Source organism: Diadema antillarum, unplaced genomic scaffold (assembly GCF_040938485.1).
Source record: "Diadema antillarum isolate AM-2024a unplaced genomic scaffold, OU_Dant_1.0 seq00001426_RagTag, whole genome shotgun sequence".
Taxonomy (NCBI): domain Eukaryota; kingdom Metazoa; phylum Echinodermata; class Echinoidea; order Diadematoida; family Diadematidae; genus Diadema; species Diadema antillarum.
The window spans coordinates 611,297-632,189 of record NW_027272178.1 but is presented as its reverse complement, the minus strand read 5'-3'; the positions used below and the strand labels follow the sequence as shown (position 1 = coordinate 632,189).

General features: G+C 37.3%; 1 protein-coding gene across 1 annotated transcript; it reads left to right on the top strand.

Moving 5' to 3' along the window:
- Window positions 1–1,358: 1,358 nt before the first annotated feature.
- LOC139709351 (uncharacterized) lies at window positions 1,359–20,678 on the top strand. Its single transcript, XM_071621309.1, has 3 exons — window positions 1,359–1,713; window positions 10,851–11,050; window positions 19,989–20,678. Exons 1-3 carry the CDS (start codon window positions 1,359–1,361, stop codon window positions 20,676–20,678), a joined length of 1,245 nt encoding a protein of 414 aa, XP_071477410.1.
- The last annotated feature ends 215 nt before the right edge of the window (window positions 20,679–20,893 follow it).

The window sequence follows — 20,893 nt, the reverse complement described above, 5'->3', positions numbered from 1 at the left end:
CACTGACCAAGTGAAATAGTAAAATATCGCCTTGATACAACAACCATTGCTTTCATGCTAAAGTATTACATATTATATTTAATTATTGCTAAAACATTGTAGAAAATATTTATTCATCTTTTAAAGTACGCGAAGATCGATATGAATGGAGCCATGACTCATTGGAGCTCTTTTAACCCTGCAAGCAACAATATCTACCTAATTTCATGATTTTTTGACGGACCGAAAGGTAGGCAGTGGACCAAATAATCCAAAGTAAGGCAACAACAGCATTGTAAAAGTCACTCATGCTTATCTGAATCATGGACCGTTATGTCAGAAAATCTTCGCCGATGACAAACACAACCTGATATGAGAGTCACTTTGGTTTTACTTTTTATTTCTTTTTTTCAATGGCCTGTCGCCCCCGTTTGACTATCTTCACTCCATGTCTACATCCCTGAGAGAGGAAGAAAAGAGACAAGTGCGACGCCTTTTGAGTGAAAGCGGTGAGGGCGGCGTGTCTTGTCACGTTGGCGCCGGTGGCTCTGCCGACCAATGCTCTTATGACGAGTGTGGCACTCACTCATAACGTGGCTTGCTTTGTACGGCCTCGACCGGTGCTATTCTCCCTGCCGATAGTCCCTCACACGCATTCTATTGTTGGCACGACCTGTTTTGTGTGCGCGAGACTCATCGAAGCTACCAGGGTGGTCATTTCACTGTCTGAGACGGGAGTCACCGCGGCGAGCTAGCGGTCGGGGCGACACAAAGCGCAATCCGCAGGAGGAAACAAAACCGATTTATCGCACCACAGGGACTACAAATCGAGCTTAGTCAGGCTGGACGGAGCTAAAGTGTTTTTATTTGGTAGAAGAAATGGTTTCATGTTGGAAATCTATTATGTGTGATTTACATTAAAAATTGTTGTACGCTGGTCCTGGCCTGTCTGTCTCCATCGACAGTATTCCATGAACGATTTTATTTCTCTTTTTCAATCCAACCTTCGTTAAAGCCTTTTCCCTCGACGCTCGGAGGAGTCAGGTATGTTCAATGATGACATCTTGATTTTTTAATGTTGAATAGATCAGTTTGTCTATTCCAAAGATATCAAATCGATTGAAATGCACAACGGGTATGAACTTAGTTTGTCTCGATTCTCGGTGCAGTATAAGCGACATTAGCTCTGTTGCATTAGCGAGTAGTAGGCCTACTACTGTTCACTTCTTTGTGGGCAAAAGAGGGAAGAGAAATACAGACGCTCTAGAAAGGACACCAGTCGTCATTTTGTCATCAAACTTGGAGTTTCAACACGCCATCACTGGCCTGAATGTTTTGCCGGAACTTCTAGTTGTTTGTACCATCCTGGCTCAGAATTGATGTATTCGTTCGAGATCGGCAAGATGAACCACATGGTTGACGGCTACGGGGAATACCAGCACATCGCCAGCCGCTCGGCCTTCACTGAGATCCAGCAGCCGATGGCGTATCACCACCACCACCCGACTGCTGCAGGAGCAGGGGCGCCGTATTCCCGCCCAATGCCATACAGCGCCGTCGGTAGGAGGCCGATGGCTAACTCCAGCGGGCCGGACACTCATCCGTCCCTTAGTGGCATGGGACCGATGGGCCAGACAAGACATTTCAGTTACCATTTCATGAACACTCCAATGGCTGGACATCCTCCGATTTACGACTCACCGGATCATATAACATCGCTGTCAACGAAAGAAGGTAAATATCCACCGTAGATATAGATGAACAAAACATCTTCAATAGGTCTAAGTGCATTTCCACGTAACTAACACAAATTATCGTTCCTGTCAAACTTTGGCCATATTCTGTTCTTTCACGATGTTCTATCGATGATGGTTCTACTCAAGTGCTGTATCAGTTAGTGATTGTTACCGGTTGCCAATCTTCGTAAAATAAATTTTGCATTTAATCGAATGCATAGAGAATATCAGGGTACCACAGAATAAATTTCAAGATGACATAAAATCGAAAATAAAAACGATGAGTTTAACACAGATCATATCTCATTTGGCTACCGGAGAGAATCCGAGAAACTGCAAAACGTTAACACTAGACATGGCTTCTAATCAACCCCATTACATGATACATTCAGTTCAAAGGTGTCGTTTATTCTTATTCCAAGGATGAATGAACTAAACAATTGAAAAAAAAAAAGAGAATTAGAGTCTTCTGGACCTGACGTTGCAACTTTAACACTAATTTTTCAAATAACAACAGTGACATGCTCTGTTTGCCACCATGAAAAGGGGATGGCAAGTACGAAAAAAAAAAAACTTGTTCAGCATTCGGGTCTTTATTGAAAAAGTGACCAGTGTCTGTGATAAGCGGTCAACTAAAAAGAAAGAAAGAAAAAACCAGATTAGTCATCGCAAAAGAACTTCATCAGAGTTATCAGCAAAAGTCCATACAATTTCACACATGGCTACAGCTGGTAATTATTGCTTCTGCTCACGCAATGGTAGCGATGAGCTTGGACTCCTCTCCACAGCTCCTCGCATATTTACAATACATTTCACCTCTACCGTGCATCCAACTTAAAAGTCATGACCAACAGGTCTTTAAAAAAGTTTCCCATCTCGCCATTTTTTTTAGATGGCAGCGAGAATCACATCATCGCATAGCAGGGAATGCTGATGCATCTTGAGTGCAGAACATTAATATACAGCGAATTTCTTTAAAGACATGCCTTATAGCTGTGCAATATTCTCGTATATTAGTTCGTCGCTAAACTGACGAAATCATTAGGTAAGGATGTTTGTGAAATCAACTCCTTTCCATGGCCGAGATGATATAGCATTTCTTAAACAATAGCATTTGTTTCACTTCAAGAAAGACAGCAGATATCCACAAAAATAAGAAACACAAAAATCCCCATCTCTTTTTTTTTTTTGTCAAAAAGGTAAGGTAAAATAATGTATCGCAACTTTACGTCTCGTTTAGAATCAATTACAAAGGTTTTTATACATCGGAAAACTTTGTAGAAACAAGTAAATCTATGCACTGATAAAAATCCATTTGTGAATCAGAGAGACTGATGTATAGAAGTTCATAAATTCAACCACAATTGAATGATAAATACTGAACTTTCACCATTATTGAAACATTTTGTGAAACATTTCCATGTGTTCATTCATAAAAGAACTGTGTAACGAAAGTAAATTTCCAATCAATTCATTTTTTCGCTTTTCTTCCACAGAACATGAAACAAAACAAAAAATAAAATGACCGTTATATCCATTGGTAGACTGCAAGATAAGAATTAATGGTAATCAAATCAAAAGAATGTGCATGTATACAGGGTTTCAAGCCAGTCGTATTGCCTCATAATGTATGCTTTGAGATTAAAAATGAGAGGTAAAAACAAAAAACAATTATAGATTGTTGATTGTGTATTACTTAGGTAAGTGATTCCCAAACCTGGATTTTCTTAATTACAAAAGTAAAATATCAAATAACTCAAAACAAGATAGACATTACAGGACAAAAAGGACAGAAATACAAACCCACGTGACACGACTGTAAATTGTTACGCAGTATGTAAATACCTATAATGAGAGATCTTAAAATGAATGAGAAAGAAAGTTCCTAGGAATAGCTGGTGAATCCTTTAAGCTGCACACTGTGCTTATCAAGAAAAACAAGCATTTATTTATCTGGGACTAATGATATTTGAAATTTTTATGACCTGCTCAACAGGTCACTCGTATTATCTCTCTTTTTACCTCATGAAAGTTAGCAAGGCATCTTTTAAGTTCAACAATCTTGCAATGGATCACTTAGCTCTACCAAAAATGGGATACATGTCTTGACCAAGTGAAATTGTTATGATTGATAATTGAAATTTACAAGCCACACCTTGCTATTGGCATTTTCATCAGTTGTTTTAGGAACTTTTACTTCATGAGTGCTTCATGAGTGTTCAGATTCAATTTTCAGCTAGTAATGTGGTATCGGTGGTAGATTCGTACACTTACTCAATATGGAAATATAATGATTCCCTCCAGAATAATTAACAGCTATGGCATTTTAAGTTTCTGTACACTCTTAGGCTTTTACATACATATATTTGAATCATTGTTATTCCACAGGACATCTTGAAACAAAATCAGATTTACATAAATTTTTCTTGAACCTATGAAACAAAAGGGAATATCGAGGTCGTGAGAAGATCTGAATAATGATTATATCTCTTCTTTCTACAGTCCTTTTCAGGACTTTTCACATTGTATACACCGAAACTGTCATCACGTTGATAATTATATTGTATCACATTACCCTGATGGGAATGATATTAACGGTAATTCTAAAACACAAAATATTCCATTAAAAATGTGTCTCCACTTTCTTTTTCAATTGAATCATTTTCTAAAATAGAAGTAACATACTTTGAATGTCTGTAGACCTATGAGAATATCACTGTTGATTGCTTTTAACGTCATTTTACGTCGATAGAAAAGGACCGATGCATCTTCACAGTATTGTGAAAAAATGAATAGTTATTACTGAATCCTGGGGATGATCCAGTTCCTAAGTGAGTACAAGTGTTTGGTTTAATGGTTCTTCTAGACAGAGAACATGGAATCTTATTCGTCAGGATACTTTTGTTCTTCATTAGGTGCAAATGTTAAGTCTACCCCTATTCATCAAAGGGAAGGGGTACAGTTTTTACCCTATATACTATAACTATACTTGGTGGAAGCATCCAACATAATATAGAGTGCACGATACCACTGCATGCATGCATCTCTGTCCAGTGTAGCTTGTGGTCCTTTTCCTGTAGTTGAGAAATGCATTCTCAAGGTAATCAGAGGGAATAAACTGTAGGAATGACCCGTTTGATAATATTTTATTATGTGCAAAATATGATTCTCATTTGATTACATTTGATTACTGACTGTATAACATTATATGGATTGTATTTCCTGGTCTATGGAGTGTATTTTGATTTGTGGCTTTCATCACATTGATCTTTGATGACTTTTCTTAGAGACCTTTAACTGTTGAATAGCAGTGTACATGGAAATGCTAAAAATGACTGTGTCTGGTTGTGAAACAGCTCATATTACGACTGTGTTATGTATCGATGGGCATTTTCTTTCACTATCAGCATGTGGTTTACATAATAGGAGAGACTTCATGGAACTGTTCTTATGTCTTGTCCACCGATTGCCAAAAATTCAAATCGATATGGTCTCTTATACAGCAGCGCTGGGTCGTTTTATGGAATGTTCTGTTCTTTATTGAGCCGCATCGCTGGACCTTAAAAGTGCTATGTAATTATCCCTCTAGACCCCTAATCAAGTGATTAATGCTGTTTTCATATGCTGATCTCATTCCTACATGTAGGGCTACAATCGTAAAACCCAATACTATACATCATTAAGATTCCTAACAATGGCTAATCAGGAGTGGATGAAGGCTTCGCTCCATCATTTTCAATGACAAAATGTAGCGCAGTCTATTTCATCTCAAAAGACAACATCAAATATTTGTGCGTGTGTGTGTGTGTGTGTGTGATCATTCATCGACTGAGAATTCATTTGCTCGTGTGTTGTGAATGCACAAAGAGCTCCCCTGTTCTTAAAACTTTAGAATGTGTTTGAAACATCTAGGGACTGTACAGTACTAGTTGAGGTGGGGATTCAGGTTTATAACATTCCTAAGTGAGAACCTCTTGTGAAATGTGAAAGAGCATGTAATTCTAAGAAGGGTTCAACGTTTATTTGATGAAAATTGGTTTTCAAATGGCTGAGATATCCAAAAAAGTGGTGATGATAAAAGGCGACAGGCCACCCCTTTTATTGGGATCTCTTTGTTTCACCTTGTTTTTGGATATCTCAGCCATTTGAAAACAGATTTTCATCAAATAAACTTTTGATACCCCATAGAATTACATGCTCTTTGACATCTTGTAGAGTGGTTTCTGAATATCTCGCAAAACGTTAAAAGCTAAATCCTCACCTCAACCAGAACTGTACACACCCTTTAAGTGCACGTGCAACAGGTGTACACTAAATTCTGGTTGAAATTCTACCTCTTGAAGGTCCATGTTAGCATGTTATTAAAGACAATCTTTCATAGAAGCAAAAAGTTCCAGAAATGTCTCGGGATCTGAAGATAATGATGAGAAAATTGATACGAAATATTACCCCATGGAACAAATTAAGCAATCATTTTAACTGTCATTACTGCATTAATTGTTATTTCATATTAGCAGTGTTCTAAAGTGTTCTAATTTAACCCAAGTCATTGTTCCCTGCTTCAATCAATAAGAAAAATATTACGTTCACAATGAAGACAAAAAGTGACTGCAATTATAAGAGATTGCTAATTATTCTTACTTTGTAAGTGAATTTCTTTGACACACTACTTTGAGCAGAGATGCCAGCTTGAAAAGTAAATAAAAAGATTTGTAACAAGAATGACCATCATACGTATAAGTGGCATGTGCGGTGTAAATCGATTGAAAATAATAACCAAACTCAGCCATGACTATCATTCCGATACAATCCGACATTTGTTGAAAGAATCATCGATTTATTCTGTTATAGTCAAAGACCGGATTTGTTTTTGTTGTTGTTGGTGGGGTTTTTTTTTGTAGCACTGCGCTATATAATTGATGTAAAACACACAACTGTTTCACTGATGGTGCCATCCATCGAAAAGGGCACTTGCCATTTCACTGTGTCGTTCAGTCTGTTTCATCATCACTTTCTGATTTGCACTTTTCATAAGATTTCACCGTCAAACAATTTTACATGAACAATGACGTTCATCGTACTGCATTTGATGTAGCATGACTTGACTCTCCAATCATGACAGAAGGAACTCGTATCGATTATTTGCGAGTTGAAAGATATTTTAATTGAATTCCCTCATGATTTTTGAGTAGAACTACTATGATTAAAACACAAACACATTTCAAAATTTAGTTGTTTGCTTGTTCTTTTTTTTTGTTGAAGGATTACAAAAATTACTGAGGAATATTGATATAGCATCTCATAAAAAAAAATCAGCAGTGAAATTAGAAAGCATTTGATATCACAAGGGCACTACAATCATTCAACATAATTATAAACTATAGGTTGATGTTCTATCTTGTTGGCAGCACAAATACTGACTCCTTAATTCTTCTGTTATTTTTTTTCTTGTGCCAGTTCAATTCAATTATGCTTTATTTCTCTCAAACAAGAAGTAACGCAAAATACAAAGTATACATTATTGTCAAATCATATTGTTATGTAATTTGAAAGAAATTAAAGTCAGTGTGATACAAAGTATATGTAGGGATAATTACATAGCGAGAAGAATGCAAACCTTGCTATAATGTAACAGAATTTCATATAGTGAAGGAACAATGATCCACTAAAAAATGGAACTTGTTAGGTGCGGATCGCAAAACATCTCTCTCTCTCTCTCTCTCTCTCTCTCTCTCTCTATATATATATATATATATATATACATATATATATATCAATGTATAATCATATGTATTACATATATATATATCTATATACATTTATATATATATATATATATACACACAAAATTTATATATCGACCGTTAAAGCGTTCGATAGTCGATATAATATGACGCTAATTACATAAAAGCATATCGTATCTTGTTTAGAGATTCAAACTACAAAAAAAAAAACCACATCTGTCGTATCAATTACGACAAAAGAAAATATATGTTATTTCTTTAATTCAGTAAAGTGATAAACTACTGTGAACGGTGTCGTAAGTCCTTTTCCGATGAAGTTTCGAAGTATACGAATAATACATCTTTACAGAAAAAAAAATGGCAACTTTACAGAGCAGTCACAGGGCAGGTTTGACTTCCGAGGTATTCACACGTTCACTTCATATTGAATAGATGATTTATCATGGGAGTCATATTTTGTACAGTTTCATTTGTTGCTTTTTTCTACAATAGGGGTGTGTGATTTCTACCTTTTGTAGCATCTGTAGCGGGCTATTTGGGACTTACCCATACGTGAATCCACACCAATAGTCTATCCATAAGAAATTGACCTGAAGCGTAAGCTACGTTTGTGTCCCATAAAGAGATGGGCAAATTGTATAGAATAAAGTTCATTGCAAAGACATTTATCTTAGTGTTTTCGGTCAAGCAGCGGCTTGTGTGTGCGTGTGTGTGTGTGTGTGTGTGTGTGTGTGTGTATGTGTGTGTGTGTATTCATTTTTACCGTTGTCCTACTATTGAGTTGTGTCAGTTGACCAATGGTAGAAATTCCATGTAATTGGGAGGGTTGGAGAGGGGTGCAGGTCTCCCCCTCTGTGGGCGCTGTGGTTGAAACTATTAAGAGGTTGCTCCCCTGACAAATATCGACAAAACCCGATTAGCCGCATTGATTCCAAATTCACGCAACTCGGGTTTTTTGAAATTGAACAAACAGGAGAAAGGGAGAACAGCGGGGCAAATAGACTCACTAATAGCGCGGTATACACATCTACGCATTGATCCCTCGTAAGCTAACGGGATTAGCGCCTTCGCGTAATTCTGTTTCTTCTTTTTTTCCAAAGGAGGGGGCTATTTGAAACTTAAAACCACCAGAGCCCGTTGGTTCTTTAGTCACGTAAACTCTGCACTAACTTCGTTTCCATTCAATACATCTTTACGAAATTGCAACTTGAAACCCGAGACAACGCATGAAGCGAAAAGAAAGTTGATATAAAGATATTTTGTATTTCAGCAAATAGAACGTATACCACCAAATTTTGCGCAATCGTGTGTAGGAGGTACCACAGTACATAAGTATCGATCCGGCTGTAGTCATTACTGGGTTTGTAGCCCTTTATAATGCAATGCATTTTTTCTCTCATTCCATCAATCGTTCTTCTTTCTCTCCCAAAGGTAATTTTCTTTTAATCTCCTTTCCTGTCTGCTTACACACCAATCTCCTCGTCTATTCGTCCCCTCATTTATCTATCTATCCATCAATTTTTCCCTCTCATGGTTGTCTCATATATATATTTCCATCTCATGGGTGTCTTTTTTCAACAGCTAGGCGTTCCCTCCTATTTGTCAAAGATGTGAAAGTAAGATCACATAGTTTGATATCCAACCGAACTCTGATTGTGCTTTTTCCCAGCTTTCATATGCGACATGATTTGCGATAAGAATGCAATCATGGTTCCAACACTCCACAATAATCTTTCCAACCTCCACCAATCCTCACATTCTTTCCTTGGATACGTTATATTGAAATTAAAATGTTATCACTATCCAAAATCTCGATGGTTTCATTCATGATACCGAGAGTGACGATGCTGCCCTATGTGAAGTGCTGATGGAGTGTCTATTAGACCCTCATTAAAGTTCTCTTCTGGACGCCGTGTCGCTAATAACTCGAGATCCTATTCGAGATTATAGTCATCTGTTTTGATAGATCAGCATACAGAACATTGCGAGATTTAAGGAGTGGATCTTACGCAATGATGTAAGAATCTATGCAGAATACGCTTATTTCTTTAATGTAAAAGCACGTTATATAGAAAATAGAATTGTTTAATTTTCTCGTCTTGATGGTGGTGGTTGTAACTGGTGAAATCTTACACGGTCTCTTACGATTGATAACCACTTGAACAACACGAACAAAAAAGCAAAAACATGTAGACATATTCACACACAAAAAATGATATATCTATACATAATGTATGTAGTTTGTTTAACAGTCTTTATCATGTCAATGAACAATGTAATATGCAAAGCCTATCTAAGCTGTCCCATGGGATAAGCAGGAGACGCAAGGCACAGACAAAAAAAAGTACATTACAGACTCATGTCACAATATTGTAAATAGATGTTACGGAATGATATCTCAATATACCTTTACATAATACAGAAATATACTAAAAAATAACAGGTATATAACCACAAAAGATGAAATTTTAACTGTTCATCGATCTTTCGAATGGTGCGCAGCTCTGAATTTCTTTGCTTATGGTGTATGAGCAAGATAGACAGTTGCTTTACGTGCGTCTTTATGTCAATTTCTTACACTTTTGATTTCGCGTGAACGCTATCTTTTACCACAGAACGATAAAAAGACTACCTAAACAGTTATCAACAGCAATGATTGTGTAAGTTTAGGGAAAGAACAAAAACAAAAATATAGGGATGTTTACAATGCTGTGTGGACACTGATGTATCTGCGTTTGAAACCCAAACGAATGCTGATATTGAAGGAACCATTCCAGTCTCTTGGTTCCATTTTAATAATTCATTATCTTAAACTAATATTGAAATCACTACCTACAAATTAAATGCTGACACTCTAATTTGACAATAGAAAGAGTCAAAATGATAGGAAAAAGCCGAGGGTTGGATATACAAATGATAACTGTTTACAGCAAACGCTTGTTTGTCTCTGTTCGACCAAGACTCTAAAAGTTGAGAAATTTGGTTATGATCTCCTCCAGTTGCTCACACTGGAATGGAGGTAGATGTTCCTGAAGGAAATGAAATGATTATGTTCTTTTATTTGAATTTCATTCCAATGTTGCAAAAAGTTGTGGTTCAAAGTTTCACAGGACGAGAAATCAGATTGCTCAAGTTTGATGGATCTGATTTTTCTTTGCGTATTTAGAGGAACACTGATAAACATTCAATTCAATGAGTCAGTGCATGTTCATGATTTCATAAGTTTTAGTCAAATTGCAGTAGGCTTAGTACTTTTTGTGCCGTTTCAATATGAAACACTTGGAAGAATGGGAAATAGGAGCTATTCAATAGTCATTTAATAGCTAACTTTGAAAATATTTCATCCATACTGATCACCTGACATGATGCTTCTTGTGGTCGCGTTTGCCAGGTTTCATGGACCACAAAAGTGACAGTGAGACTTCCATTGAGACCAAGCTGAGCCTCAGGGGGAAGAAATTACGCAAGCCTCGGACCATATACACCAGCCTACAACTACAGCAGCTGAACCAGCGGTTTCAGCAAACCCAGTACCTTGCCCTGCCCGAGCGCGCCGAGATTGCAGCCTCGCTCGGTCTAACTCAAACTCAGGTAAAGATCGCGTGAGACAATATTAAGCTTTGGACCTAGGTTGCCAGAATCTTGTCTGACTGTAGGTTTTCCTTTCAATCTTTTGTTGTAAACTGGTTGATTCGTTCCATTTTCCGACATCTTAAAGTTAAGTTTTGCAACATTAGTACTAGCATAAGTTCAATGAACAGAGACCAGCTTAGTTTGTTAGTTACATTAATATAAGAAAATTGATACTAAAAACATACTTTTACTTGTGCAATATAACCAGGTTACCTTATGTTACAACGATATTAATATCAAACATTTAGTAGTTAGTTAGTTAGTATTTAGTAATTATAGTAAAATGATGTCGAGTGGCAGCGAAGACATTTACAATCGAACAAGCAAACAAAAATGAAGTATTGGGTTTAAGTGATCAGAAATCTAAAAATTCCGAAGCAATGAAATTTCGTCACTGCTGTGCTTTGAAGGGGCAGACTGCTAAGCAGTATCATGATAAAGCATACCGGTACTCGCAAATAATTTCAAGCATAAACAGTAATGTATAAACCAAAGCTTGCGATCGAGTAACTAGGGCGTCATACTTAGAGGATTTATCAAAGGTTCAACTTAAACATGGGGTGAATTTCCTGTTTAAGAGCATAATTTCAAAGTCGTGTATTCTCATATATTGACTTATATTTGACACAAATGATGGTATTTTCAAATATCTTAAGAAAACTGAGCTTGTTTGTTGCTTTTGTTAAAGCCAAATTAACTCATAATAACCTCTATCGTAGTCACAAATCGAATGTCATTCATTAGGTTTTGTCGCCTTGTTTCTCATCAATTCTGACTACCCTTTTTTAAAGCTTTTCGGGTTTTTTCTTCTATTACGCAGTGGAATTCAAGACCATTTGAACAGGTCAAACAAGTTTTGAATGATTCAATTGTTACATCAATTGTATTTTGTGAATGGCTTGGGGGATTCATAGGTCAGTGACTTTATAAGAAATGGATATTATGAAAAGTCACGAGATTATTTCACAGTTTTTGGTTCAGTCAATGTGCTTAGCCAGCACTTATGGAAAAGAATATTCTCATCAGCTTCAAGTGACTTCATGTCGTTTTTGATTAATTTCAATCTCCCAGACACTATTGATATTTTTGTATTTGCTCTTCTCTGACGAACACTACAATTCCATGAGTAATGTTACGATTCAGTTACAGTTTGCCCATGCATTTCTTATCTAAAAGCGTGTTTTATTTTATTGTTAAAAAAATGGCCTGCATTTAAATCTCACTTGAATATGCAAAAGTCACATTGTACTTTACTTTGTCTGTATGCAAATGTCATATTTATTGTATACTTTCGTTGGAAATGAAATAAAATGAAATGAATGAATAAATGTTTCTTTTTTAAACCTATTTACGCTCAGTTTTGTCACACTAGACGTATCACAAGTTGACATAAACCGATGCTTGATAAGACAAAGTGTTCAAACTTTCAACAGATGCCTTGTTAGATATGAAGCAAGGAAACGATTTGACGGTAGTTATGTTTTATTTCTTGAGCAAGAAGTAAGAAAAGAAATATACATAAGAAACTCACATGTGATTGTTTGTTCGTTAAATTCTCATTTTTTTAAAGTGACTAGCGCCTAATGTTGTTTTGAGGATTGTTGACGTTTTGGGATGTAGTTTTAAAGCAATATAATAAACAAATCAAAAAATAGTTCATACCAAAGTACAACTTAACAATAGAAAGCAAGAGCACTAGATAATAAAGCTATAATGATATCCTTCATACTTCATCTTTCAAAATCGAAGCAGTCCTAGGAATTACCTGTTACTTCTGCTTTGCCATTAACTTTGGCTCCATATGTCGTGTTGACGAACATGCTGTCGGGTTTCCATATCCTATTGTAATAGCTATTGTAACACTAACATTAAAATTGTTAGTAGACATGATTAGAATATAGCTGTTCAGCGTATTGCATTTCATACTGATATCATCTTTTGAGAAAAAATAGCATACTTCAATGCTCGTATGAACAAGTTGAAAAATTGAGCCTCCTTTAATTACGGGAAACGATTTGATTTCTTGCATTATTGGGCATAATCTGTACTTTAAAAACTGTTATGTACCCGATTTGATTTCTTGCATTATTGGGCATAATCTGCACTTTAAAAACTGTTATGTACCCGTTTAAGCATTCTTCGTCATTTATCATAACCATTTATCAGCATTCATAATAAAGGAACAATTATTAAGATAAACTAATAATTCAATTATAGATATGGTTTCCCTATCGCATGGTAAAAGTATGTAGTAATTGGATTGTGTCATTACCGATTTTCTTCAATGTGCAATAAATCTTAACAGTTTATAATATTAGCATAATGGTGACTAGTTTGTAATATCTTGTTCAAGGAAGCATAATAAAATAACTGACGGACATGAAAAGCACTAAAATCTGATAGTGCAGAAGAGTTTCCATGTCTTTTGAGATCATTTAATTCCATTTCCTTTACTTCCCTTTCAGTGCATATTATTGTTCCTTTCATTACTATTTACCTTGTAAATGATGTATCCGATCTTGTATCAAGGACGACACGTTATCTTTTTTTTTTTTTTGGAGGGGGGGGGGGAAGAGGACATCATTACTCCTCCATTGTAAGACAGAAGCAAAGATAAACCGACTTTCACTGACAATAAAACAGCGTCTGGGCCAGGATTGGGCAAGGAATCCGGGATTACGCCTTAATCGCAGTGGTTGCGTATTAATCTGGACAAACATAATATACGCACTACATGTTATTTACAGGCGGAAGCTGGGCACAATTCATGTGTTCATTAAACACAGTGTATTAGTATACAACCCTTTCAACGCAAGCTAGCCAATGTGGCGTCGCCGATGACTGTTTCTGCGATGCGCCTTGGAAAAAAAAAATGCATGCATGAACTCGATCATTGATTGACGTTACATGCTATGGATGGAGGCCCTGTATACACCAGAGACACAATGTCCCGTCGGAATAAAGCTTGTCGTGTAGGAACCGTGTCATCGGTTACGCGTTAATTAAAATACCCTTGATGCTTTTGAAATCACAGAGAATGGGGTCCTTGTTTGTCACTGTGGATCAGGCCACTGTTTAACCATTTCGCCATGGGCGTTCACAAAGGCGTGACAGCGAGATGGTCACTAGCGGTCAGTCTTCCGGGAGTCATTGCGCTAGGGACAAACGTCCCATTGGCTAGATCATCGACTTATGTGATACAAATAAACGAGGTATTGGCAATGATAATAATGACTGAAAGAGAACCAGATCTGACATAATTTATGTATTCCTCAATGACCCATTTTTTTCGTTGTTTGAACAGGTTAAATGTTTTTAAATGAATCTCTATACTCCAGGTAAAAAAAAAAATGATACTATGGGAGAAAGGCAGACAATGTTAAAGAGAAATGAAACCCGAATATAAGTTTGCATTGAGTGAATTTAACAATGTTACTAAACACATCATTGAAAGATTGACGAAAATCGGACAATCCATTCAAAAGTTATACATTATTAAAGCTTTGGTGCTGCCATCGTTGAATGAAAAAGTGCTCCAATTCGGGCGTCGCAAATGGAAAACGATATAATGAATATATAAAGAGAATTCCACGAATTTTGTTTTCAATGAAAAGTAATAATAATAATAATAGTAAGACTTTTATAAAGCGCACATTTCTACCTAAAAAAAAAAGATACTCAAGGCGCTATAGAACAGAGTACATATCGTGTCACGTTACAACAGTATCACAGAAAATAAGACAATAAACCAACAAACAATAGACCTATACGTACACATACTATACATACAGGTATACAATATTGTCAATTTAAATTGAAAATATACGTCTTGAGATTCTTTTTGAAACCATCAATGGAAGATGCTTCCTTAAGAGATTTTGGTAAGCCATTCCATAGTTTTGGGCCCATATATGAAAAAGCCCGATCCCCCAATTATGCTTGATTCGAGGTACCTGTGATTTTAGCGAGTTTGATGAAAGGAGATTATGTGGTGGTTGGTGAAGATGAAGAGTATTTTGAAAGTAGACAGGGGCAAATTTGTGCAATGTACGGTAAACAAGAAGAAGAATCTTGAAGTTAATACGTTTTTCTACAGGAAGCTAGTGCAGGGACCGAAGTATCGGGGTAGTATGCACTAATTTCTTCTTGAAAGTAAGTAATCTAGCGGCACAATTCTGAAGACGTTGCAGTTTACTGAGTTCTTTTTGTGGAAGGCTGCAAAACAGAAAATTGCAGAAATCTAGACGAGACGAAATAAGAGCATGCATCAGTTTTTCTGCTGCTGATCTAGTTAAATATCTCCGAATTGAGCCCAAGTTACGCAAATGAAATCTTACAGATTGGGATACATTATGAAATTATGGTCTTTGAATGTCTTGCATCATAAACAACACCAAGATTACGAACTTTGTTCGAAGGCTTGATATTACTATTGCCAATTCTAACATAACATGTATCAGAATTCACTTTAGACAACATCTGTTTGGATCCTATCAGAATAAATTCTGACTTACTGTTATCAAATTTGAGACCATTTCTTTCCATCCATGCCTTAACATCATCAACACATAATTCCAATCGTTTTACAGCTTCAGAGAGTTCAGTTCTGGTTGGTGAAAAAGATACAAATAATTGTATATCATCTGCATAACAGTGATACTGAATGTCGTGTACAAGTACACGTTCCTTTGACTTTATGCCGACATACTATGTTAAGAGTAATATCATTCTCCCTGCTTTCTGAAAGAGGTAAATCAAGAGCTCTTTCATTATACTGGAAGAATTCAAATATGATTTCTTTTTTTTTACATTTTCTTTATATCGTTGCCCATACGTGACGTCGCAAAGTGTTGTGTCTTCTCATCCAGCGATGGCTGAACCAAAACTTTATAAAAATTCATAACTTTTGAAGGATTGTCCGATATTCCTTAAATTTAACTGATGTGCTCTTCTACTATTTCTGCACTCACTCAATCCACATGTATGTGTAGGCTTCATTCCCCTTTAAAGTATTGCACGTTTGCACGAGTCGTTTTCCAGTCTTAACAAGACATACAAAGCGGACGAGGTGATGACGTCATCAGTTTACAATTATTGTTGAAAAACTGTCTTAAAATCTTGTCTTTGGTCGATTATTTAGCAATCATCATCTTGTTTCCTCAGAAGCCTTCATTACGAAGTTACCGAAAATCTGTAATAACTTAATGCAAGGGGCATACCTGTAACTGGTTTTATTCTTTTTTGTTTTAATGAGTAAAGGAACAACTGAAATGTTTGCAGAGAATCTAGAAAACTTGTGAGGCGACTGATGTGAGCTTATATCTTCTCTTTGGTTTATTTCACTCCGTTCGATGAAATTGATAAAGTTTGTCTTGACATTATTCTTAAAATTTCACCTTTCATACTCCAGCCAGGAACAGACCGAACGGGAAAAATACGCCAACATGATATTGTTATGTGTGAACAAAACAATCATGTAGCATAGCCCCCCCCCCCCAAAAAAAAAAGCAAACACACAAAAAACTAAGCAAAAAAAAAAAAAACACACACCAAAAATGCATGGTAGGTAGCAAGTTTATTAGTGCTCACATTTGAAATTGTCAATGGTGTGTAGTGACTTTTCTTCCCTTTTTTTTCTTTTGTTTGAGACATTTACTCATGTTCATTAGGAACCTGAATGCCACTTAATTACCTTATTAGGATTTGCAATGACTATCATTGAGACATGATTGAGATTAAATGCCATCTTCAGGAATAATCCATGACAAAAACGGATTAATGAATCAAGTAACTTCTCTTCCTCACCAATAATCTTAATCTCCTGCCCCTCTCCTAACCAACCCCGGCATGCATATCAGTTTTCCGCGTGAAGTATATCTAATTATATATTTGTAGGTTTGTCTCTCCTAATACTTCATGTTCATGTATGCACCATGTGCCGAGACTCGTTTTTCTTCATCCGCGTGGGACTGATCCGCACTGCGGAGGATTAATTACCAATGGTTTAGTCGAGAAGTCAAAGCAGATTAAGTAAAGTTGAAGACTGTTGAGGGGAGGTACAACGTTATTCAAGTGAGAGGGTGTACGTGCATGCTGCGCATTGAAGCCCGATGTCAGAATAGGTATGATCATGTTGGTTCAACATGAAAGGGCCTTGCTATCATGCACTCTTTGCAAATCATTGGTATTTACTTTGGCACTCCACTTCAAGTTATTGGGCCAAACGAGGTGCTAATCTGTCGGGATTCACTCAAATGGATGACATATTTGCGTGTTCTATATACCGACGCCGCGGCGCGCCGTCTTTGACCGTTGTGAAGCATGATGAGACAACATTCACACTTTCTTTCATACTTTAGTCGTCTTGAAGTCCGAATATAGTGATGATTGGGATGCCATTATATATTACAGGGCATCAACAGTCATGGTGCTGTGGTGTGCCTTACATATGATTGTTTAATTAAGAATAAGGCTAAAATGAATTCGTCGCCACTTTTGAATTGTTTTTACTATAACAGTTTACAAAAACTTTCAGAAATTACACGAAATAATGGCCAGTTTTTCGATCAAGGAAACGACAATTTCATTTTTAAATCTAGCGTGAGATTGCTCGTCGGACTGCTGTTTGACACGTCAAGGAAATCTAAACAGCATTTTGAGACGATGTTCTTCAATCTTAACGCATAAAGAAACAAGATTAGTTATGTCTCATGGATCGTCACAATTACGCCTGACCTCGCGCCAAATTGTTCTTTGGTGTTTGTGATTGTATCAGCGACGGGCTTGCTCCACTCTTTCACGACAACAAATCGTGTGAGCTGTGGGTACACCTTTTCAATTTTGACAATCACTTGCCGACCAATTAATCGCATTTAACACGAGCTTACGAGTCTGCAGACCCTGAGGCTAATTGAAGCTGCTTTCATATCAATGCTAATTTGCTTGTTTCTCCGCTTCCTGTGCGCATACCAAGTCAACCCCGGTTATACCTTGTCTTGTTACAAAGATGCCTAAGGATTTTCCCCCATTTTTTTGTGTTTTTTTTTTTTTTTTTGCCGACAACACCTCTGAACGACGGCTTCTGTCCTTTTCAAATGTAATTGATTGATGGATCACGAAAAGATTTATGTCAAGATAAGAATTCAAGCCAGTTTCTCATAACTTCTCAATCCTTACAATTGTTATTTTTTCCTATATCGCCAATGTTTTGTTAAAATATTTTGTTAACAGTCCAAGGTTGTTGCCGGAACAATGAAATTGTGTTTGAACACTGTTGAATGTTTGACTATGTTATCAAATTTTGTGGCAGTTCATTTTTTTTATAGCAAATACAATGAAAACGAAAGTGAGAAGAAATCTGTTTCCGAATTGATAAAAAGATACAACGTATTTTAGTAACAGAGCTGCGAATCTGCACATGAACAGAATTATTCAAAAAGAAAAAGCGAATACTTTTCCTTTTAACTATTGAATAGTAATAGCTAATCGTCTCCTTTACTGCCTTATCTTTCGACTCATACAATAAAACTTCACTTGGCTTTTTCTTTCGCAAGTAAACGGAGAAGTATAATTGATAGAACGAATGACAGAATAATATTGGATTTGTATAAGGTGGCACACACACAAACCTCCTCTTTGTAATCATTCCACATGAATGTTATAATTACAGACTTATCTCTTTTTTAGAATGCTTCCGATTAGTCTGTATTCCAGAAATTTTGTTCCTGCATTTCGTGTCATTTTCCATTGCTTTTGACTAAATACTTATGTTAATTTCCGATAATTATATTGAATACTCGGCAGTCTCACTTCAGGTCGGCTGACGAGATTATTGTTTACTAATTTTGTTTAGAAGGCACCACCGCCCAATGTTTTGGGCACTTCTTCCGCGTTGTACATAATGGATACTAGTACTGATGGACTTGGCTATAAAGTCGTGTAATGAATATTCATCAGGTATCCTAGCTGCTTAGTTCGCTTTCAAAGTAACTGAGAGAGAAAGTGAGAGAGGGCGGGGAGACGGAGAGAGAGATGAAAATAGAGGAGTTAATCCTCCCTTTATCTTCTCCCCTTTGGCTAATAAAAAAAAAAAAAACTAGACGTGTTCTTATAGCGATAAGCACACATCGAAATTTGTTCGTTGTTTTCTTGCCCAATTCATATCAGAGGCGACATTTCTTTTTTCTGTGAACCCTCTCACCCTATGTCATGTGTATTCATTGTATGCAATTATACGTTATCGGACACCTATCATCTTCTTTTCCTGTAATAAACCAATCAATTTCCGCATATAAAATGTGATGCTTTCTGCAAGTTGATAAAAATTTTGTGAAATGCACTTCTGCAATATCTTAATTTAGGTTAGCCTTGCTAACCAAAGTGAATTGTGCCATTAACCCTAACTAGGCCGGGGGGGGGGGGGGCCTCCGAAATACATAAGAAATTAAAAAAAAAACAATAAAATACTTCAGAATTTTTTCTGATATCAATCTTTATTGCATTTGCTAAGGACACTAAAAAGAATATTTACGCAAAAGAATGTGCCTGTTTTGAGCTTTATTTTGTGATTTATACCAAATAGTCTGATTTTATGCATCATTATGCATAAATTAGCATAATTTAGCATAAATGATAATTTTTTGAAAAATTAATTTCAAGATATTTTAGATTACATCATAGGCAATGTGTGTGCCAATTTTCGTCGCGATCGCGCGATCGACGGCCGAGATCTGGAGGTGGGGGGGGGGGGGGCCTGGGAGCCCCCCCCCCCCCCCGGCTCTATCAACTACCTAAATAGCCCGGCATAGTTAGGGTTAAGTCATTAGAGTTTTGGTAAAATTGTATCACTTTGATGTTTCCATCCTTTTCTGTCTTTATATTTCCATTTAACTTACAGGTCAAAATATGGTTCCAAAATCGACGGTCAAAATATAAGAAGATTCTCAAACAACAAAACCAAATCAATAGCAACAGCAACAGCAACAGCAACTCGTCATCTCAAAATGAAATGAGTCAACAACAAGGACCTGGGAGTCAACCACACCAGCAGAACTCGCAACATGGTGGACAGACCCCTCCTACGCCGCAACATCAGCAACTGCAGCCCCAACCACAGGCCCCTCCGCTCCCCCGAAACTCGGGCTCTCATCAGCAGCCCCCAACACCGATGGGTCACGTCGAGGGACAGTCAGCCTCTCCGCCGCTCGGCCAAGTGGCGCAGCACCACGGCACTCAGGCACATCATAATATGACCATGAGCCACCCACTCACTCCCCCGGGACTCGGCTGCGGTATCCCATCAGCAGCCCGCTGGGAAACGAGCGAGTCGGGCAGAAGCAGCGCCGGTGGTGGGCCGCCTGCCACGGGTGGGAACGCCGTTGGCGCTCACGGGGGAAACATCGGCTCGTCCATGGACATGCCAGTCGCCATGAGAGATAATTACTATCACTCGCACGTAGCCCAGCATTCAGCCACACCTCATTCTCACTCTTACCATCATTCCCATCCACAGTACGCCTGGTACGGACAAAACATGGATTCCAGAGCGCAGTACATGGGCGTACCGCAAATGGCGCACAATATCTAAAAACAAAGACGCGTGAAGCGCGAGTTACTGATTGTACTCAGCTAATCAGCACGTTTTTCCACACTTCTACACTACAAACATTTTCCCGTGAAGACGACTGGATGCATACTCTGATAATGCATATGCTGATATGCAAGGTTGATGAGCATGTTTCACTATCCCAATGTACTGAGCAAAGTGGGAGGCATATTAAACGTTTTCAAAACGAACATTCA

Bases quoted from the DNA above. Each gene is read 5' to 3' on its own strand.
- LOC139709351 (XM_071621309.1), top strand. From the start codon at position 1,359: ATGTATTCGTTCGAGATCGGCAAGATGAACCACATGGTTGACGGCTAC. The intron at 1,714-10,850 runs GTAAATATCCAC...CGCGTTTGCCAG, and splicing joins ATCGCTGTCAACGAAAGAAG to GTTTCATGGACCACAAAAGT. The intron at 11,051-19,988 runs GTAAAGATCGCG...TTTAACTTACAG, and splicing joins TCGGTCTAACTCAAACTCAG to GTCAAAATATGGTTCCAAAA.